Below are 22,862 nucleotides of genomic sequence, written 5' to 3'. Positions count from 1 at the left end.
GGCGTGGCGGTTGAACGCCGAATTCTAAGGGAAAAAGGCATTCCAGAAGAGGTCATTCCTACACTGGTTAAAGCCAGGAAGGAGGTGACTGCACAACATTATCACCGCATTTGGAGAAAATATGTTGCGTGGTGTGAGGCCAGGAAGGCCCCCACGGAGGAATTTCAATTGGGTCGATTCCTACATTTCCTGCAAACAGGATTGTCTATGGGCCTCAAGTTGGGGTCCATTAAGGTTCAAATTTCGGCCCTGTCGATTTTCTTCCAGAAAGAATTGGCTTCAGTTCCTGAAGTCCAGACTTTTGTAAAAGGAGTACTACATATACAGCCCCCGGTTGTGCCCCCAGTGGCTCCGTGGGACCTTAATGTAGTTTTGGATTTTCTCAAATCCCATTGGTTTGAGCCACTCAAATCGGCGGATTTGAAATATCTTACATGGAATGTAACCATGCTACTGGCCCTGGCTTCAGCCAGGAGAGTGTCAGAATTGGCGGCTTTATCGTATAAAAGCCCATATCTGATTTTCCATTCGGACAGGGCAGAACTGCGGACGCGTCCTCATTTTCTGCCTAAGGTGGTGTCAGCGTTTCACCTGAACCAGCCTATTGTGGTGCCTGCGGCTACTAGCGATTTGGAGGATTCCAAGTTGCTGGACGTTGTCAGGGCATTGAAAATATATATTTCAAGGACGGCTGGAGTCAGAAAATCTGACTCGCTGTTTATACTGTATGCACCCAACAAGCTGGGTGCTCCTGCTTCTAAGCAGACGATTGCTCGTTGGATTTGTAGCACAATTCAACTTGCACATTCTGTGGCAGGCCTGCCACAGCCGAAATCTGTCAAGGCCCATTCCACAAGGAAGGTGGGCTCATCCTGGGCGGCTGCCCGAGGGGTCTCGGCATTACAACTCTGCCGAGCAGCTACGTGGTCGGGGGAGAACACGTTTGTAAAATTCTACAAATTTGATACCCTGGCTAAAGAGGACCTGGAGTTCTCTCATTCGGTGCTGCAGAGTCATCCGCACTCTCCCGCCCGTTTGGGAGCTTTGGTATAATCCCCATGGTCCTGACGGAGTCCCCAGCATCCACTAGGACGTTAGAGAAAATAAGATTTTACTTACCGATCAATCTATTTCTCGTAGTCCGTAGTGGATGCTGGGCGCCCATCCCAAGTGCGGATTGTCTGCAATACTTGTACATAGTTATTGTTACAAAAAAATCGGGTTGTTCTTGTTGTGAGCCGTCTGTTCAGAGGCTCCTACGTTGTCATACTGTTAACTGGGTTCAGATCACAAGTTGTACGGTGTGATTGGTGTGGCTGGTATGAGTCTTACCCGGGATTCAAAATCCTTCCTTATTGTGTACGCTCGTCCGGGCACAGTATCCTAACTGAGGCTTGGAGGAGGGTCATAGGGGGAGGAGCCAGTGCACACCACCTGATCCTAAAGCTTTATTTTTGTGCCCTGTCTCCTGCGGAGCCGCTAATCCCCATGGTCCTGACGGAGTCCCAGCATCCACTACGGACTACGAGAAATAGATTTATCGGTAAGTAAAATCTTATTTTTTGCTAGGAACACTTGCACAGCAGATCTTGTAATCTAATATATTTTTGCTAGGAACAGTTGCACAGCAGAGCTTGTAATCTAATATATTTTTGCTAGGAACAGTTGCACAGCAGAGCTTGCAATCTAATACATTTTTGCTAGGAACACTTGCACAGCAGAGTTTGTAATCTAATACATTTTTGCTAAAAACACTTGCACAGCAGTTTGTTATCTAATATATTTTTGCTAGGAACAGTTGCACAGCAGAGCTTGCAATCATATATTTTTGCTAGGAACACTTGCACAGCAGAGCTTGTAATCTAATATATTTTGCTAGGAACAGTTGCACAGCAGAGCTTGTAATCTAATATATTTTTGCTAGGAACAATTGCACAGCAGAGCTTGCAATCTAATACATTTTTGCTAGGAACACTTGCACAGCAGAGTTTGTAATCTAATATATTTTTGCTAAAAACACTTGCACAGCAGTTTGTTATCTAATATATTTTTGCTAGGAACAGTTGCACAGCAGAGCTTGCAATCATATATTTTTGTTAGGAACACTTGCACAGCAGAGCTTGTAATCTAATATATTTTTGCTAGGAACAGTTGCACAGCAGAGCTTGCAATCTAATATATTTTTGCTAGGAACACTTGCACAGCAGAGTTTGTAATCTAATATATTTTTGCTAGGAACACTTGCACAGCAGAGTTTGGTATCTAATATATTTTTGCTAGGAACAGTTGCACAGCAGAGCTTGCAATCTAATATATTTTTGCTAGGAACACATGCACAGCAGAGCTTGTAATCTAATATATTTTTGCTAGGAACAGTTGCACAGCAGAGCTTGCAATATAATACATTTTTGCTAGGAACACTTGCACAGCAGAGCTTGTAATCTAATATATTTTTGCTAGGAACAGTTGCACAGCAGAGCTTGCAATATAATACATTTTTGCTAGGAACACTTGCACAGCAGAGTTTGTAATCTAATATATTTTTGCTAGGAACACTTGCACAGCAGAGATTGCAGTGTAATATATTTTTGTTAAACGTGGTGAGATAAGGTGACCAGGTTAGTTTCATAAATACCAGACCTATCCATTAACCAACCAACCAACCAACTATGCTTGTTTGTACTCTTGTCGCTGCCTGATCTCTTACCCACTGAGCCGCCTTAGTTTGCATATAATAATTTTTTTCCCCAATCACAAAAAGATTTTAGAAGTCGCCAGGATTCTTTTTATTTAGTTTGGTTATTTTTCATCTAAGATCCATATTATCCCATCTATTGTCCCCATGTAGAGAGTCGGCGGAACGTGACCTGACTTTCCTAGGGTTCCTGGTGATGAAGAACGTCCTGAAGCCAGAGACCGCGCCGGTCGTCTATGCACTGAGAAAAGCCAACATCCGGACAGTCATGGTGACCGGTGAGTGACTCTCGGGGGAATTCCCTGACAGGCCAGCGGCTGAGTGATGGTGGATGCTTGTCTGGCGGTCCTACATGACCCGTCTGCTTCCCTCCCTAGGAGATAACATGCTGACCGCGGTGAATGTCGCCAAGAGCTGTCACCTGGTGGAACCCACGGAAAAACTTTACTTTGTGAACGTGTCTCCCCCCAACCACAATAGCTCGGCCACCCTGAAATTCATCCCGTCCGAGCCGATGGCAGGAGATCAGATCACAGAGGTGAACCCTTGTCTTTATCCCCGTTATATGTCAGCATGCCTTGTAAGTAGAATGACGCAAAGAGACAAGTTAGGTCGTATGGACCAGAGGTGGTCTTATCAGGGAACTGTCAGAGTATTAGAGTATATAGAAGCTCCCCAGCCCGTTGGGTGCATAGATCACACATTCTCTATTAACGTTTGATCGGGAATTTTTCCGGCGCTGATCCGGGACTGGTGGAAACCAGACAATGATTAGTGAGTGGCCATGGTCAGATTGCACCAGGTCTAGGTGTTGGGTATATTCGTGGCTCAACACGGTTCAATGAAATTGTCTGCATCACCTGTGGCCAAGCATAGATATACTTAAAACCTGGACTGTTGGTGCCTTGAGAACCTCTGGTCTATATTGTTGTTCTCCTTTGTAGCTCATACGTTTCAGTGCGGTGTTGCGGACATTTGCACCTTCCTGTTATATGATTTGGTCTCCGGTTTCCCAGTTACAGGGCCTGTACCAGCAGGGAGGAGCGTTCCTGGATAGGGGTCCGTACTGTTTTGCAATGAATGGGAAATCTTTTGCAGTGCTGTCTGATTACTTCCCCGACCTGCTGCCCAAGGTAAGCCGACTCCTCGTTCTCCCAGTGGCTTTGTACATTTCTTTATAAAAGAGCGCTCATGCCATGCTGGGCTTTGGCTGAAATGCGGCGCTTCTGGATGCTGTCTTTCCAGCGCTGCTTGTCCGGAGCAAAGTGCAGCGACTACATTTGCAGGCAAGGCTTTGACAGCTGCTGGGATTTGTTCTGACAAGTCATTCTTGAGACCGTTTTGGAGCACCCAGCTCAGTGTGGATCATATTAAGCATCAGTTACACTTTAGGCCGTCACAGTTCTAAGCGCTATCGTCTCTTTCTCTGACGTCCCAGTGGATGCTGGGAACTCCGTAAGGACCATGGGGAATAGACGGGCTCCGCAGGAGACTGGGCACTCTAAAAGAAAGATTAGGTACTATCTGGTGTGCACTGGCTCCTCCCACTATGACCCTCCTCCAGACCTCAGTTAGATTTCTGTGCCCGGCCGAGCTGGATGCACACTAGGGGCTCTCCTGAGCTCCTAGAAAGAAAGTTTATTTTAGGTTTTTTATTTTACAGTGAGACCTGCTGGCAACAGGCTCACTGCATCGAGGGACTAAGGGGAGAAGAAGCGAACCTACCTAACTGGTGGTAGCTTGGGCTTCTTAGGCTACTGGACACCATTAGCTCCAGAGGGATTGACCGCATGGAACTGGCCTTGGTGTTCGTTCCCGGAGCCGCGCCGCCGTCCCCCTTACAGAGCCAGAAGCAAGAAGAGGTCCGGAAAATCGTCGGCAGAAGACATCAGTCTTCACCAAGGTAGCGCACAGCACTGCAGCTGTGCGCCATTGCTCCTCATGCACACTTCACACTCCGGTCACTGAGGGTGCAGGGCGCTGGGGGGGGCGCCCTGAGGGCAATATATGACACCTTGGCTGGCAAATCTACATCATATATAGTCCTAGAGGCTATATAGATGTAAAATTACCCCTGCCAGTATTCCAGAAAAAGCGGGAGAAAGTCAGTTGGAAAAGGGGCGGGGCTTCTCCCTCAGCACACTGGCGCCATTTTCTCTTCACAGTGCAGCTGGAAGACAGCTCCCCAGGCTCTCCCCTGTAGTTTTCAGGCTCAAAGGGTTAAAAAGAGAGGGGGGGGCACAAAATTTAGGCGCAATATTGTATATACAAGCAGCTATTGGGAAAAATTCACTCAATATAGTGTTAATCCCAAAATTATATAGCGCTCTGGTGTGTGCTGGCATACTCTCTCTCTGTCTCCCCAAAGGGCTGTGTGGGGTCCTGTCCTCAGTCAGAGCATTCCCTGTGTGTGTGTGCGGTGTGTCGGTACGGCTGTGTCGACACGTTTGATGAGGAGGCTTATGTGATGGCAGAGCAGATGCCGATAAATGTGATGTCGCCCCCTGTGGGGCCGACACCAGAGTGGATGGATAGGTGGAAGGTATAAACCGACAGTGTCAACTCCTTACATAAAAGGCTGGATGACGTAACAGCTATGGGACAGCCGGCTTCTCAGCCCGCGCCTGCCCAGGCGTCTCAAAGGCCATCAGGGGCTCAAAAACGCCCGCTCCCTCAGATGGCAGACACAGATGTCGACACGGAGTCTGACTCCAGTGTCGACGAGGTTGAGACATATACACAATCCACTAGGAACATCCGTTACATGATCCCGGCAATAAAAAATGTGTTACACATTTCTGACATTAACCCAAGTACCACTAAAAAAGGGTTTTATGTTTGGGGAGAAAAAGCAGGCAGTGTTTTGTTCCCCCATCAAATGAGTGAATGAAGTGTGAAAAAGCGTGGGTTCCCCCGATAAGAAACTGTTAATTTCTAAAAAGTTACTGATGGCGTACCCTTTCCCGCCAGAGGATAAGTTACGCTGGGAGATATCCCCCTAGGGTGGATAAGGCGCTCACACGTTTGTCAAAAAAGGTGGCACTGCCGTCTTAGGATACGGCCACTTTGAAGGTACCTGCTGATAAAAAGCAGGAGGCTATCCTGAAGTCTGTATTTACACACTCAGGTACTAGACTGAGACCTGCAGATAGTGCTGCTGCAGCGTGGTCTGTAACCCTGTCAAACAGGGATACTATTTTGCGAACATAAGACGTCGTCTTATATATGAGGGATGCACAGAGGGATATTTTGCCGGCTGCCATCCAGAATTAATGCAATGTCCATTCTGTCAGGAGGGTATTAGAGACCCGACACTGGACAGGTGATGCTGACTTTAAAAGGCACATAGAGCCTTATAAGGGTGAGGAATTGTTTGGGGATGGTCTCTGGGACCTCGTATCCACAGCAACAGCTGGGAAGAAAATTTTTTACCTCAGGTTTCCTCACAGCCTAAGAAAGCACTGTATTATCAGGTACAGTCCTTTCGGCTTCAGAAAAGCAAGCGGGTCAAAGGCGCTTCCTTTCTGCACAGAGATGAGGGAAGAGGGAAAAAGCTGCACCAGTCAGCCAGTTCCCAGAATCAAAATTCTTCCCCCGCTTCCTCTGAGTCCACCGCATGACGCGGGGGCTCCACAGGCGTAGCCAGGTACGGTGGGGGGCCGCCTCAAAAATTTCAGCGATCAGTGGGCTCGCTCACAGGTGGATCCCTGGATCCTTCAAGTAGTATCTCAGGGGTACAAGCTGGAATTCGAGGCGTCTCCCCCCCGCCGTTTCCTCAAATCTGCCTTGCCGACAACTCCCTCAGGCAGGGAGGCTGTGCTAGAGGCAATTCACAAGCTGTATTCCCAGCAGGTGATAGTCAAGGTGCCCCTACTTCAACAAGGACGGGGTTACTATTCCACACTGTTTGTGGTACCGAAACCGGACGGTTCGGTGAGACCCATTTTAAATTTGAAATCCTTGAACACATACATAAAAAAATTCAAGTTCAAGATGGAATCGCTCAGGGCGGTTATTGCAAGCCTGGAGGAGGGGGATTACATGGTATCCCTGGACATCAAGGATGCTTACCTACATGTCCCCATTTACCATCCTCACCAGGAGTACCTCAGATTTGTGGTACAGGATTGCCATTACCAATTCCAAACACTGCCGTTTGGACTGTCCACGGCACCGAGGGTCTTTACCAAGGTAATGGCAGAAATGATGATACTCCTTCGAAAAAAGGGAGTTTTAATTATCCCGTACTTGGACGATCTCCTTATAAAGGCGAGGTCCAAGGAGCAGTTGTTGGTCGGAGTAGCACTATCTCGGGAAGTGCTACAACAGCACGGATGGATTCTATACATTCCAAAGTCACAGCTGGTTCCTACCACACGCTTACTGTTCCTGGGGATGATTCTGGACACAGAACAGAAAAAAGTGTTTCTCCCGCAGGAGAAAGCCAAGGAGCTGTCATCTCTAGTCAGAGACCTCCTAAAACCAAAACAGGTATCGGTGCATCACTGCACACGAGTCCTGGGAAAAATGGTAGCTTCTTACGAAGCAAAATTCCATTCGGCAGGTTCCATGCCAGAACCTTTCAGTGGGACCTCTTGGACAAGTGGTCGGGATCGCATCTTCAGATGCATCGGCTGATAACCCTGTCTCCAAGGACCAGGGTATCTCTACTGTGGTGGCTGCAGAGTGCTCATCTTCAAGAGGGCCGCAGATTCGGCATACAGGACTGGGTCCTGGTAACCACGGATGCCAGCCTTCGAGGCTGGGGGGCAGTCACACAGGGAAGAAATTTCCAAGGACTTTGGTCAAGTCAGGAGTCGTCCCTACACATAAATATTCTGGAACTGAGGGCCATTTACAATGCCCTAAGTCTGGCAAGGCCTCTGCTTCAAAACCAGCCGGTACTGATCCAATCAGACAACATCACGGCAGTCGCCCATGTAAACCGACAGGGCGGCACAAGAAGCAGGATGGCGATGGCAGAAGCCACAAGGATTCTCCGATGGGCGGAAAATCACGTCTTAGCACTGTCAGCAGTGTTCATTCCGGGAGTGGACAACTGGGAAGCAGACTTCCTCAGCAGACACGACCTACACCCGGGAGAGTGGGGACTTCATCCAGAAGTCTTCTAACTGTTGGTAAACCGTTGGGAAAGGCCACAGGTGGACATGATGGCGTCCCGCCTAAACAAAAAACTAGATATTGCGCCAGGTCAAGGGACCTTCAGGCAATAGCTGTGGACGCTCTAGTGACACCGTGGGTGTACCAGTCGGTTTATGTATTCCCTCCTCTGCCTCTCATACCAAAGGTACTGAGAATAATAAGAAAACGAGGAGTAAGAACGATACTCTTGGTTCCGGATGGGCCAAGAAGAGCTTGGTACCCAGAACTTCAAGAAATGATATCAGAGGACCCATGGCCTCTACCGCTCAGACAGGATCTGCTACAGCAGGGGCCCTGTCTGTTCCAAGACTTACCGTGGCTGCGTTTGACGGCATGGCGGTTGAATTCCGGATCCTAAAGTAAAAGGGCATTCCGGAAGAAGTCATTCCTACGCTGATAAAAGCCAGGAAAGAAGTAACCGCAAACCATTATCACCGTATTTGGCGAAAATATGTTGCGTGGTGTGAGGCCAGGAAGGCCCCTACTGAGGAATTTCAGCTGGGTCGTTTTCTGCACTTCCAACAGTCGGGAGTGACTATGGGCCTAAAATTGGGTTCCATTAAGGTCCAGATTTCGGCTCTGTCGATTTTCTTCCAGAAAGAACTGGCTTCACTGCCTGAAGTTCAGACATTTGTAAAGGGTATGCTACATATTCAGCCCCCTTTTGTGCCTCCTGTGGCACCTTGGGATCTCAACGTGGTGTTGAGTTTCCTGAAATCACATTGGTTTGAGCCACTTAAAACTGTGGATCTGAAATATCTCACGTGGAAAGTGGTCATGTTATTGGCCTTGGCTTCGGCCAGGCGTGTGTCAGAATTGGCGGCTTTGTCATGTAAAAGCCCTTATCTGATTTTCCATATGGATAGGGCAGAATTGAGGACTCGTCCCCAGTTTCTCCCTAAGGTGGTATCAGCTTTTCACTTGAACCAACCTATTGTAGTGCCTGCGGCTACTAGGGACTTGGAAAATTCCAAGTTACTGGACGTAGTCAGGGCCTTAAAAATTTATATTTCCAGACGGCTGGAGTCAGGAAAACTGACTCGCTTTTTATCCTGTAGGCACCCAACAAAATAGGTGCTCCTGCTTCTAAGCAGACTATTGCTCGCTGAATTTGTAGCACAATTCAGCTGAAGCATTCTGCGGCTGGATTGCCGCATCCTAAATCAGTAAAAGCCCATTCCACGAGGAAAGTGGGCTCATCTTGGGCGGCTGCCCGAGGGGTCTCGGCTTTACAATTTTGCCGAGCTGCAACTTGGTCAGGGGCAAACACGTTTGCTAAATTCTACAAAATTGATACCCTGGCTGAGGAGGACCTGGAGTTCTCTCATTCGGTGCTGCAGAGTCATCCGCACTCTCCCGCCCATTTGGGAGCTTTGGTATAATCCCCATGGTGCTTACGGAGTTCCCAGCATCCACTAGGACGTCAGAGAAAATAAGATTTTACTCACCGGTAAATCTATTTCTCGTAGTCCGTAGTGGATGCTGGGCGCCCATCCCAAGTGCGGATTGTCTGCAATACTTGTATGTAGTTATTGCCTAACTAAGGGTTATTGTTGAGCCATCTGTTGAGAGGCTCAGTTATATTTCATACTGTTAACTGGGTGTAGTATCACGAGTTATACGGTGTGATTGGTGTGGCTGGTATGAGTCTTACCCGGGATTCAAAATCCTCCCTTATTGTGTCAGCTCTTCCGGGCACAGTATCCTAACTGAGGTCTGGAGGAGGGTCATAGTGGGAGGAGCCAGTGCACACCAGATAGTACCTAATCTTTCTTTTAGAGTGCCCAGTCTCCTGCGGAGCCCGTCTATTCCCCATGGTCCTTACGGAGTTCCCAGCATCCACTACGGACTACGAGAAATAGATTTACCGGTGAGTAAAATCTTATTTTCTATCTCCAGATTCTTATCCACGCCACCGTATTCGCCCGTATGTCACCGGACCAGAAAACTCAGCTGGTGCGCTATTTTCAGGATCTGAAGTAAGTCTGCGCTTTAACATTAAATTACAATACTTTCAAATTCTTAAGGAAAAGGAAGAAATTATTATTTTAGAAAATTACCTTTGCCCTCTGCATTCAACATTGGCGCTGATTCTCACGCAGATGTGGGCGTGTCTTTATGCTAATTCTGTAGCCAAATTCATTTATACTGAGATGCCCAAATACAACGCGTCTGTGCGCTACTGGATGCACCATTGGATCTTGCAGCTGGCCTATGGCAGGTGGAGCGTCACCACCTGTGTATGCGTCGTGTGTGAGCGCTTGTGCAGCCGTTTACCGCGAGACGTCTGCATCAGCTTAGTCGGCCCCCTGTTACCTCCCAAGAACACAGCAGACTGCGCATCCGATTCTATACTGCGTCTCTGAGCGCTAACAATTAGGATGCATGCGCTGTGCAGCTTAAAACGCTGACCTGCTGCCTGCGACTCGCAATCAGGCCCCTTGTGTGTTCTCGAGTCAGTGCTGAGGATTTGCAGATAAGTCGTGACCTATCTTATTCTATGTCCTCTGTCTCCATCCACATGCTGACTTTGTGCTCTCATCCCTGGCGCTCTTCCAGTTACTGTGTGGGGATGTGCGGGGACGGAGCCAATGACTGTGGAGCGTTAAAAGCCGCTGATGTGGGGATTTCTCTGTCCGACGCCGAAGCCTCAGTCGCCTCTCCGTTCACCTCCAAGCTGAGCAACATCGAGTGTGTCCCCATCGTCATACGGTCAGTAGACGTCGGACTTCAGCAAAGAAGTTACAGTGCATCAGACGATATTAATGTCTGTGTTATGTTTCCAGTGACCGGGGATCTTTGCATTTTGTGTGTTCTCATTATTTCGTCCCTTTATCTCCCGACTGACTGATGTTTTTGGCTTTGCAGGGAAGGTCGCTGCTCTTTGGAGACTTCGTTTGAGGTGTTTAAGTACATGGCGATGTACAGCTTGACGCAGTTTATATCCGTGCTCATCCTGTACACGGTGAGTGATGGCGACGTGATTACAGGGAATGTGCGGCCTTGTTCCTGGCAGGAAATTTGGGGGTTGGAAGTACTCGCCTCTTTTGTGGGGGTTATCTACATTTTACATCACGGAATCAGAAAGCTTTATTCCACAATTCCTAATGAGGATCCAAACAAAATATTCTGTACAGATTGTTATTATTTACCCTGCGTGTTTTTACTGCATTTGTCCCAAGGACAGTTTCAGTTTTTATCAGAGTTGCCATAAAAAAAATCTCACCTGATTTGGTGATTTTCAATAAAACTAAATGTCATATCGGATTTGATCTTCATGATGAAGCTTTTATTTGGAAACGTACTTACCTCTCACAGACTATTATTTGATAGTCTGATATCCACTTTAATTTCTCTAACGTCCTAGTGGATGCTGGGAACTCCGTAAGGACCATGGGGAATAGCGGGCTCCGAAGGAGGCTGGGCACTCTAGAAAGATTTAGGACTACCTGGTGTGCACTGGCTCCTCCCACTATGACCCTCCTCCAAGCCTCAGTTAGATTTCGTGCCCGGCCGAGGTTGGATGCACACTAGGGGCTCTCCTGAGCCCTTAGAAAGAAAGTATAGTTTTAGTTTTTTTATTTTCAGTGAGACCTGCTGGCAACAGGCTCACTGCAGCGAGGGACTAAGGGGAGAAGAAGCGAACTCGCCTGCTTGCAGCCGGATTGGGCTTCTTAGGCTACTGGACACCATTAGCTCCAGAGGGATCGACCGCAGGCCCAGTCCTTGGTGTTCGGTCCCGGAGCCGCGCCGCCGTCCCCCTTACAGAGCCAGAAGCAAGAAGAGGTCCGGAAAAACGGCGGCAGAAGACATCAGTCTTCACCAAGGTAGCGCACAGCACTGCAGCTGTGCGCCATTGCTCCTCATGCACACTTCACACTCCGGTCACTGAGGGTGCAGGGCGCTTGGGGGGGGGCGCCCTGAGCTGCAATAAAAACACCTTGGCTGGCAAAAAATACCACAATATATAGCCCTAGAGGCTATATATGTGGTAAATTCCCCTGCCAGAATCCAGAAAAAAGCGGGAGAATAGGCAGCGGAAAAGGGGCGGAGCTATCTCCCTCAGACACACTGGCGCCATTTCTCCTTCACAGATCCGCTGGAAGGAAGCTCCCTGGCTCTCCCCTGCAGTCTACACTTCAGAACAGGGTAAAAACAGAGAGGGGGGGCACTAAATTTGGGCGCAATACATATATAATATAAAAAGCAGCTATAGGGGACATAACTCAGTTAGTCCCTGCATTATATAGCGCTCTGGTGTGTGCTGGCATACTCTCACTCTGTCCCCCCAAAGGGCTTTTGTGGGTCCTGTCCTCATTCGGAGCATTCCTTGTGTGTGTGCGGTGTGTCGGTACGGCTGTGTCGACATGTTTGATGAGGATAATGATGTGGAGGCGGAGCAGATGCCTTTAGAAGGGATGTCACCCCCTGCGGGGCAGACACCTGAGTGGATGGGCTTATGGAAAGTCATGAGTGCACGTATAGACTCCTTATATAAGAAAATCGACGACATGCCAAATGTGGGACAGCCGACTTCTCAGCTCGTGCCTGCCCAGGCGTCGCATGGGTCGTCAGGGGCTCTAAAACGCCCGCTACCTCAAGCAGACCCAGATGTCGACACTGATACTGACACCAGTGTCGACGACGATGAGTCAAACCTGATGCCCACTAAGGCCATTCACTGTATGATTGAGGCAATGAAAGAGGTGTTAAACATTTCTGATATAACTACTGGTACCACTAAAAAGGGTATTATGTTTGGAGAGAAAAAACTACCCGTAGTTTTTCCCCCATCAGATGAATTAAATGAAGTGTGTGAAGAAGCGTGGGCTTTCCCTGATAAAAAATTGGTAATTCCTAAGAAGGTACTAATGGCGTTCCCTTTCCCGCCAGAGGATAGGTCACGTTGGGAAACACCCCCTAGAGTGGATAAAGCGCTCACACGTTTGTCTAAAAAGGTGGCACTACCGTCTCCGGATACGGCCGCCCTCAAGGAACCTGCTGATAGAAAGCAGGAGGCGATCCTGAAGTCTGTATATACACACTCAGGCATTATACTTAGGCCAGCTATTGCGTCAGCTTGGATGTGCAGTGCTGCCGCTGCGTGGTCAGATAAACTGTCAGAAAATATTGACACATTAGACAGAGACACGATCCTGTTAACCATAGACCATATAAAAGACTCAGTCTTATATATGAGAGATGCACAGAGGGAAATCTGCTGACTGGCATCTAAAGTAAGTGCATTGTCCATTTCTGCTAGGAGAGGCTTATGGACTCGCCAGTGGACAGGAGATGCAGATTCTAAAAAGCACATGGAAGTGTTGCCATATAAGGGTGAGGAATTATTTGGGGATGGTCTCTCGGACCTAGTTTCCACAGCAACGTCTGGGAAGTCAGCATTTTTACCCCATGTCCCCTCACAGCCTAAGAAGGCGCCGTTTTATCAGGTTCAGTCCTTTCGGACCCAGAAAAACAGGCGTGGAAAAGGCGGGTCTTTTCTGTCCAGAGGCAGAGGTAGGGGAAAAAGGCTGCAACAAACAGCTGGTTCCCAGGAGCAAAAGTCCTCCCCCGCTTCTTCTTCCAAGTCCGCCGCATGACGGTGGGGCTCCACAGGCGGAGCCAGGTACGATGGGGGGTCGCCTCAAAAATTTCAGCGATCAGTGGGTTCGCTCACAGGTGGATCCCTGGATCCTGCAAATAGTATCTCAGGGGTACAAGCTGGAATTCGAGGCGTCCCCACCCCACCGGTTCCTAAAATCTGCCTTGCCAATTGCTCCCTCAGACAGGGAGGCGGTGCTAACGGCAATTCACAAGCTGTATTCTCAGCAGGTGATAATCAAGGTACCCCTACTTCAACAAGGCCGGGGTTATTATTCCACACTATTTGTGGTACCGAAACCGGACGGTTCGGTGAGACCCATTCTAAATTTGAAATCCTTGAACACATACATAAAGAAATTCAAGTTCAAGATGGAATCGCTCAGGGCGGTTATTGCAAACCTGGACGAGGGGGATTACATGGTATCCCTGGACATCAAGGATGCTTACTTGCATGTCCCCATTTACCATCCTCACCAGGAGTACCTCAGATTTGTGGTACAGGATTGCCATTACCAATTCCAGACGCTGCCGTTTGGACTGTCCACGGCACCGAGGGTATTTACCAAGGTTATGGCGGAAATGATGATACTCCTTCGAAGAAAGGGAGTTTTAATTATCCCGTACTTGGACGATCTCCTAATAAAAGCGAGGTCCAAGGAACAGTTGTTGGTGGGAGTAGCACTATCCCAGGATGTGCTGCACCAGCACGGCTGGATTCTGAATATCCCAAAGTCACAGCTGGTTCCGACAACACGGCTACTGTTCCTGGGTATGATTCTGGATACAGTCCAAAAAAAAAAAAGTGTTTCTCCCGGAGGAGAAAGCCAGGGAGTTGTCATCTCTAGTCAGAGACCTCCTGAAACCAAAACAGGTATCAGTGCATCGCTGCACGCGGGTCCTGGGAAAGATGGTGGCTTCTTACGAAGCAATTCCCTTCGGCAGGTTCCATGCCAGAATCTTTCAGTGGGACCTGTTGGACCAGTGGTCCGGATCGCATCTTCAGATGCATCGCTTGATAACCCTGTCTCCAAGAACCAGGGTGTCGCTACTGTGGTGGCTGTAGAGTGCCCATCTTCTAGAGGGCCGCAGGTTCGGCATACAGGACTGGGTCCTGGTGACCACGGATGCCAGCCTTCGAGGCTGGGGGGCAGTCACACAGGGAAGAAACTTCCAAGGACTATGGTCGAGTCAGGAGACTTCCCTTCACATAAATATTCTGGAACTAAGGGCCATCTACAATGCCCTAAGTCAAGCAAAATCCCTGCTCCTACACCAGCCGGTGCTGATCCAGTCAGACAACATCACGGCAGTCGCCCATGTAAATCGACAGGGCGGCACAAGAAGCAGGATGGCGATGGCGGAAGCCACAAGAATTCTCAGATGGGCGGAGAATCATGTACTAGCACTGTCAGCAGTGTTCATTCCGGGAGTGGACAACTGGGAAGCAGACTTCCTCAGCAGACACGACCTCCACCCGGGAAAAACCACAGGTGGACATGATGGCGTCCCGCCTCAACAAAAAGTTAAAAAGATATTGCGCCAGGTCAAGGGACCCTCAGGCGATAGCTGTGGACGCTCTAGTGACACCGTGGGTGTACCAGTCGGTTTATGTGTTCCCTCCTCTGCCTCTCATACCAAAGGTATTGAGAATAATAAGAAAGCGAGGAGGAAACACCATTCTCGTGGTTCCGGATTGGCCAAGACGAGCGTGGTACCCGGAACTTCAAGAGATGCTCTCAGAGGACCCGTGGCCTCTACCGCTCAGACAGGACCTGCTACAACAGGGGCCCTGTCTGTTCCAAGACTTACCGCGGCTGCATTTGACGGCATGGCGGTTGAACACCGGATCCTAAAGGAAAAGGGTATTCCGGAAGAAGTCATTCCTACGCTTATTAAGGCCAGGAAAGATGTTACGGCAAAGCATTATCACCGCATATGGCGGAAATATGTTGCATGGTGCGAGGCCAAAAAGGCCCCAACAGAGGAATTTCAACTGGGTCGATTTCTGCATTTCCTGCAAGCAGGAGTGGATATGGGCCTAAAACTAGGCTCCATTAAAGTACAGATCTCGGCTCTGTCGATTTTCTTTCAAAAAGAACTAGCTTCAGTACCTGAAGTTCAGACATTTGTGAAAGGAGTGCTGCATATTCAGCCCCCATTTGTGCCTCCTGTGGCACCTTGGGATCTCAACGTGATGTTGAGTTTCTTAAAATCACATTGGTTTGAGCCACTAAAAACCGTGGATCTGAAATATCTCACGTGGAAAGTGGTCATGTTATTGGCCCTGGCTTCAGCCAGGCGAGTGTCAGAATTGGCGGCTTTATCATGTAAAAGCCCTTATCTGATTTTCCATATGGATAGGGCAGAATTGAGGACTCGTCCCCAGTTTCTCCCTAAGGTGGTGTCAGCGTTTCACCTGAACCAGCCTATTGTGGTGCCTGCGGCTACTAAGGATTTGGAGGACTCCCAAGTTGCTAGACGTTGTCAGGGCCCTGAAAATATATGTTTCCAGGACGGCTGGAGTCAGAAAATCTGACTCGCTGTTTATCCTGTATGCACCCAACAAGCTGGGTGCTCCTGCTTCTAAGCAGTCTATTGCTCGCTGGATTTGTAGTACAATTCAGCTTGCACATTCTGTGGCAGGCATGCCACAGCCAAAATCTGTAAATGCCCATTCCACAAGGAAGGTGGGCTCATCTTGGGCGGCTGCCCGAGGGGTCTCGGCTTTACAACTTTGCCGAGCAGCTACTTGGTCAGGGGCAAACACGTTTGCAAAATTCTACAAATTTGATACCCTGGCTGAGGAGGACCTGGAGTTCTCTCATTCGGTGCTACAGAGTCATCCGCACTCTCCCGCCCGTTTGGGAGCTTTGGTATAATCCCCATGGTCCTTACGGAGTTCCCAGCATCCACTAGGACGTTAGAGAAAATAAGAATTTACTCACCGGTAATTCTATTTCTCGTAGTCCGTAGTGGATGCTGGGCGCCCATCCCAAGTGCGGATTGTCTGCAATACTTGTAAATAGTTATTGTTAACTAAAGGGTTATTGTTGAGCCATCTGTTGAGAGGCTCAGTTGTTTTCATACTGTCAAACTGGATATAGTATCACGAGTTGTACGGTGTGATTGGTGTGGCTGGTAAGAGTCTTACCCGGGATTCTAAATCCTTCCTTATTATGTCTGCTCGTCCGGGCACGGTGTCCTAACTGAGGCTTGGAGGAGGGTCATAGTGGGAGGAGCCAGTGCACACCAGGTAGTCATAAATCTTTCTAGAGTGCCCAGCCTCCTTCGGAGCCCGCTATTCCCCATGGTCTTTACGGAGTTCCCAGCATCCACTACGGACTACGAGAAATAGAATTACCGGTGAGTAAATTCTTATTTATACATACACCCATGGGCTCCAATCAATGAATTATGTGACCACTGATGGCACCAATGTTTTAGATGTGTTATATCATTTGGATAACTTGTTAGTGTCTGGTTTTTATTGGTAATGAAGTATTGTACATGTATTCTGAGGTACGGCTGTGTGCGTCGGCCTGTCCTATTTCTGGCTGATGGTCTGTGGTCAGGTGTCTGCCATTAGATTGATGCCATATCTTCTCCTTCACCAGGTGGGCACCAACCTGGGAGATCTTCAGTTCCTCTTATTTGACCTGGTAATTACCACCACCGTGGCCATTTTAATGGGGAGAACCGGCCCAGCAAGCGAGCTGGGGTTAAGAAGCCCACTTGGTACATTGATCAGTATGTCGGTTTTGGGGAGCCTTATAATCCAGACCAGCCTCATCCTCCTGGTTCAGCTGATGTCCTACTACCTCATTACCTCGCAGCCGTGGTACGTACTTCATTTCTGTACTGCTCTGCCCCCCCTGGCGTGCGCACTGCTCTGCCCCCCCCCCCCCCTGGCGTGCGCACTGCTCTGCCCCCCCCCCCCCCCCCCTGGCGTGCGCACTGCTCTGCCCCCCCTTCCCCCCCTGGCGTGCGCACTGCTCTGCCCCCCCCCCTAGCGTGCGCACTGCACTGCCCCCCCCCCCCTGGCGTGCGCACTACTCTGCCCCTTCCCTGGCGTGCGCACTGCTCCTCCTGGAGCCACCGTGGGGACTGTGCTGTTCTCCATACATCATCTTCTCACACAGGTCATGGTGTTGGGATTTCCCTGTGTAATACATGCAAAATAATGAATAATCCAGTTGGAAAGGTTCAGTTGTTATATACAGATGGCATTACTGGCGCTCAGCTAGACACTACTATCACATGGCTTAAAAAGTTCTATTTATACCATTGCGTAGTGGTTGTAAATGGCATGTAATAATCGCCGGTGACATTGTGTTTATTCCCAGTGATTTTACGCCTCTAATTCACACCATAGATATTAGTAGATTCTTCCAGAATCACCCTTCCTACCTACCTACCTACATCCATCTCTCTCTCTCTCTCTCTCTCTCTCTCTCTCTCTCTCTCTCTCTCTCTCTCTCTCTCTCCCCCATCTGTCTCTGCCTACCCTCCCCATCTATCTCTCTCTCCCCTTCCCCATCTCTCTCCCCTTCCCCATCTGTCTCTGCCTACCCTCCCCATCTATCTCACCCCCACATCTCTCTCTCCCCTCCCCCATCTCTCTATCTCTCTCCCCTCCCCCATCTGTCTCTGCCTACCCTCCCCATCTATCTCTCTCCTCACCCATCCCCCCCCTTCCCCATCTCTCTCTCCCCTCCCCATCTCTCTATCTCTCTCCCCTCCCCCATCTGTCTCTGCCTACCCTCCCTATCTATCTCACCCCTACATCTCTCTCCCCTCCCCCTTTTCTCCCCCTCCCCATCTCTCTCTCCCCCTCCCCATCTCTCTATCTCTCTCCCCTTCCCCCATCTCCCCCCTCACCCATCTCTCTCTCCCCTCCCCATCTGTTTCTGCCTACCCTCCCCATCTATCTCACCCCCACATCTCTCTCCCCCTCCCCCATCTCTCCCCCTCCCCCATCTCTCTCTCCCCTCCCCATCTATCTCTCTCACCCCCACATATCTCTCTCCCCTCCCCCATCTCTCCCCCATCTCTCTCTCCCCTCCCCATCTGTCTCTGCCTACCCTCCCCATCTATCTCTCTCTCCCCTCCCCCATCTCTCTCTCTCCCCTCCCCATCTGTCTCTCTCCCCTCCCCATCTGTCTCTGCCTACCCTCCCCATCTATCTCACCCCCACATCTCTCCCCCTCCCCCATCTCTCTCTCCCCTCCCCCATCTATCTCTCTCACCCCCACATATCTCTCTCCCCTCCCCCATCTGTCTCTGCCTACCCTCCCCATCTATCTCTCTCTCCTCACCCATCCCCCCCCTCCCCGATCTCTCTCTCCCCTCCCCATCTCTCTATCTCTCTCCCCTCCCCCATCTGTCTCTGCCTACCCTCCCTATCTATCTCACCCCTACATCTCTCTCCCCTCCCCCTTTTCTCCCCCTCCCCATCTCTCTCTCCCCTCCCCATCTCTCTATCTCTCTCCCCTTCCCCCATCTCCCCCCTCACCCATCTCTCTCTCCCCTCCCCATCTGTTTCTGCCTACCCTCCCCATCTATCTCACCCCCACATCTCTCTCCCCCTCCCCCATCTCTCCCCCTCCCCCATCTCTCTCTCCCCTCCCCATCTATCTCTCTCACCCCCACATATCTCTCTCCCCTCCCCCATCTCTCCCCCATCTCTCTCTCCCCTCCCCATCTGTCTCTGCCTACCCTCCCCATCTATCTCTCTCTCCCCTCCCCCATCTCTCTCTCTCCCCTCCCCATCTGTCTCTCTCCCCTCCCCATCTGTCTCTGCCTACCCTCCCCATCTATCTCACCCCCACATCTCTCTCTCCCCTCCCCCATCTCTCCCCCTCCCCCATCTCTCTCTCCCCTCCCCCATCTATCTCTCTCACCCCCACATATCTCTCTCCCCTCCCCCATCTCTCCCCCATCTCTCTCTCCCCTCCCCATCTGTCTCTGCCTACCCTCCCCATCTATCTCTCTCTCCCCTCCCCCATCTCTCTCTCTCCCCTCCCCATCTGTCTCTCTCCCCTCCCCATCTCTCTCTCTACCCTCCCCCATCTGTCTCTCACACCCATCTCACTCTCATCCCCCCTGCGCTCTCCCCTCTCCATGTCTCTCTCTCTATCCTCCCCATCTCTCTCTCTCTCTATCCTCCCCATCTCTCTCTCTCTCTATCCTCCCCATCTCCCTACCCTCCCCCATCTGTCTCTCTCACCCCCATCTCTCTTTCTACCCTCCCCCATCTCTTTCAACCCTCCCCCATCTCTCTTTCTACCCTCCCCCATCTCTTTCTCTACCCGCCCCATCTCTCTGCCTACCCTCCCCCATCTCTCTCTCTCTACCCACCCCCATCTCTCTCTGCCTACCCTCCCCCATCTCTCTCTCTCTCTCTCTACCCTCCCCCATCTCTCTCTCTCTCTACCCACCCCCATCTGTCTCTCTACACGCCCCCTCTCTCTCCCCCTCTCCCTCTCTCCCCCTCTCTCTCCAACTCTCCCCCTCTCTCTCCCCCCCATTTCTCTCTCTCTCTCTCTCTCTCTCTCTGCCCTACCCATCTCTCTCTCTCTCTCACTCTCTCTACCCTCCCCATCTCTCTCTCTCTACCCACCCCCATCTGTCTCTCTACACGCCCCCTCTCTCTCCCCCTCTCCCTCTCCCCCTCTCCTTCTCCCCCTCTCCTTCTCTCTCTCCAATTCTCCCCCTCTCTCTCTTCCCCCCCATTTCTCTCTCTCTCTCTCTCTCTCTCTCTCTCTGCCCTCCCCATCTCTCTTTCTCTACCCTCCCCATCTCTCTCTGCCTACCCTCCCCCATCTGTCTCTCTCTACCCGCCCCCATCTTTCTCTCTACCCGCCCCATCTGTCTCTCTACCCGCCCCCTCTTTCTCCACCTCTCATTCTCTCTCCCCCTCTCCCTCTCCTTCTCTCTCTCAAACTCTCCCCCTCTTTCTCTCCCCCCCATTTCTCTCTCTCTCTCTCTCAGCAAATGCCCTTTGTGCCTCCAGGTTTGTCCCGGTGAATATGACCAGCCCGGTGGTGACTCACTTGCCAAACTACGAGAACACGGCTTTGTTCGGTGTGTCCGGTCTCCAGTATCTGATCCTCGCGGTCGTCCTGTCTAAGGGATATCCCTTCCGGAAGCCGCTCTACACCAACAGTAAGTGGCAGGTTTAACACTAAATATACGCCGGCTTTATAGACCCCCCTTACCCCGTACACTGCTGTACCATGTACAGCATGTGCTACCCCCAAGAGCTTGCACTCTCTTTCTTGAGTTTAGGCGTCATGGAGCCGGATCACCTCTCAGAGATTCTCCGGTGCCCGAGCTCTGCTCCCCCCCCCCCCATAAAGTCAGCGTAATTTACTCACATGACGCACAATTATCCAGACGCGCCGTCGTGTGACGACAAAATAAGATGAGATATGAGGGTGACCTGAGATCTTGGCCCGTAGACGTCCTCCCAAATCCCTGATTTACACCCTCTGCGCTGATCCTTCTTCCTTTCTGTGTTTAGTTTTATATTTATAGTGTCGCTGTGTATGTATATAATATACTGTATATAGTTAGGGCATGGTGGTCGCACTAGAGCCCTCCTCTCATGTCCCCCTCGTCTGTTAATGTTCCTGCGCAGTTCTCTACATGATCGCCCTGATCTTGCTGCTCGCCATGATGCTGTGGATCATCTTCTACCCGCTGGCGTTCATGGTGACCCTCCTGGACCTGAAGCTCATCAGCGACTTAGACTTCAAGTTTGTGTTGGTTGGAATTGTCGCCGTGAACTTCATAGCCGCCATTATCATTGAGGTGAGTGTTAGCGGGGTCAGGGGTTAGGGAAGGAGCGGAGATTGGTTGTCCTGTGCGATGCGGACTGCCTGGGGACAGATTGTAAGGGAGGGGGGAGCTGTTTTAGGGGCCAGAAGGCGTTTGTGATTATATCGCAGTGGTAGAGATTTGGTATTATTACACGGCGCTAAATAAGAAACAGCTGTATATTCTGCGCGTGGCGTCTGACGGACCCTTACTGAGCCCTTCACGTCTCTGATGCAGCGGCTACTGTATTTCATGTTTCTCCTTTTATCGTTTATTATTTTTGGGTGATTATATTTGTACAGTTCTCTGATTGGATGTGGGCTTCCTCCCCGGTCATACAGCGAGTGCAGCCCTGCACCCTATACATCCCGCCAGCTGCTTTGTGTTACGTCCCTGGGATTGTCATTGTGTACTGTGCTGGATTACTCGCAGCACCTGGCGCCAGATGTGTTTGTGTTACACCCTGCGGCTCGTTTATCATGTGTTGTCAGTAAAAGGGGCATGCGGATAGTGCGGACCCTCCCCGCTCAGACGTGTTCCAGTGCCGCAGACCTGCCTGGGGCGGTTCCTTCTCTTATTTCACTAATGGCAGAATCTCTAAAGGGGCGGCTCAGTGGCTAAGTGCACCGGACGGAATAACCATGACATTGAGACACTTGCTTCACACCCCGCTCCTGGGAACAGTCATCTGTCTGTAGAACATTGCATTGTAGGGCAAGTGAGCAGGAAAACTGCTGGAAAAACTCGGAAAAGCACTGTAACGTTCTATGCACTGTATAATAGGTTATATGAAAGAAAACTGCACCTCAGAATGAACAATTTCAGTGTCTGGCCCAGTCAGGATCTGCATAGATTGGTTTTAGATAATAAGATTAATTAGGGCTTTCTGGGTTATCCCGGATTCCTGGCCTGTGTCTCCCGTCGCTGCAGCTCCATGTGACTTATTCCTGTCCGTCTCTCTCCCCTATGTGACACCAGTACTGTCCTCTCTGATCTCCATCTATGCCTGGACACCTGTCCCTGATGTTCTCAGGCCCCTCACTCTTTCCCCCCCCGCTCTCTTACAGACCGCCCTGGACCACGGGTACTTAAACTGCCTGCGGAAGCTGAGGAAGAAGAGAGAATCCAAGAAAGCGTACAAGAGACTGGAACGATACCTCCAGGGGCAGAACTCGTGGCCCCCCATAAATCAGACTCTGTACCCCAGCCGGGTCAAGCCGTCCAGGTAGCAGGACACGCGAGCCCTTTCCGCCTATGGGACTTGCTATTGGGATGTTACAGAAAACATGGAAAATGTTGCGTTTTAAACTGTTTTTGACCCCCAGGAAGATAAATAAATGACACGGAATACAAAGCCCTGAGATAAACATTGGAGTCTCGTCCAGAGGCGCTTCACTCCAAACAGTCACATTTTTTCCTTAATGTGAGCCAGGCACGGGGGGCCTCGGTTACAGCCGACCCATTCCAGAGTTCACGGAGGAGCCCCGGAGGCTTCAGTGACTCACGTGCTGTCAGGATCCAGATCCGCACTCTGATACACAACAGCCGCTTCGTAACAACGCTAAACAGTACATTCAGGTCC

The 22,862-nt window shown here is 50.2% G+C and overlaps 1 protein-coding gene across 1 annotated transcript in view; it reads left to right on the top strand.

The window, feature by feature from the left end:
* Positions 1-22,651, top strand: part of ATP13A2 (ATPase cation transporting 13A2) — a 125,069-nt gene extending 102,418 nt beyond the window's left edge. The window contains 10 exon segments of the mRNA XM_063942101.1: positions 2,849-2,973; positions 3,073-3,233; positions 3,712-3,828; positions 9,758-9,837; positions 10,418-10,570; positions 10,727-10,823; positions 17,077-17,300; positions 20,475-20,626; positions 21,102-21,274; positions 22,348-22,651. Of these exon segments, the coding sequence (XP_063798171.1) occupies positions 2,849-2,973; positions 3,073-3,233; positions 3,712-3,828; positions 9,758-9,837; positions 10,418-10,570; positions 10,727-10,823; positions 17,077-17,300; positions 20,475-20,626; positions 21,102-21,274; positions 22,348-22,509 (1,444 nt within the window). The 3' untranslated portion in view covers positions 22,510-22,651.
* The last annotated feature ends 211 nt before the right edge of the window (positions 22,652-22,862 follow it).

Source organism: Pseudophryne corroboree, chromosome 10 (genome assembly GCF_028390025.1).
Source record: "Pseudophryne corroboree isolate aPseCor3 chromosome 10, aPseCor3.hap2, whole genome shotgun sequence".
Lineage (NCBI taxonomy): Eukaryota > Metazoa > Chordata > Amphibia > Anura > Myobatrachidae > Pseudophryne > Pseudophryne corroboree.
The sequence above is the reverse complement of the archived record's forward strand: the minus strand, read 5'-3'. Positions and strand labels throughout refer to the sequence as shown.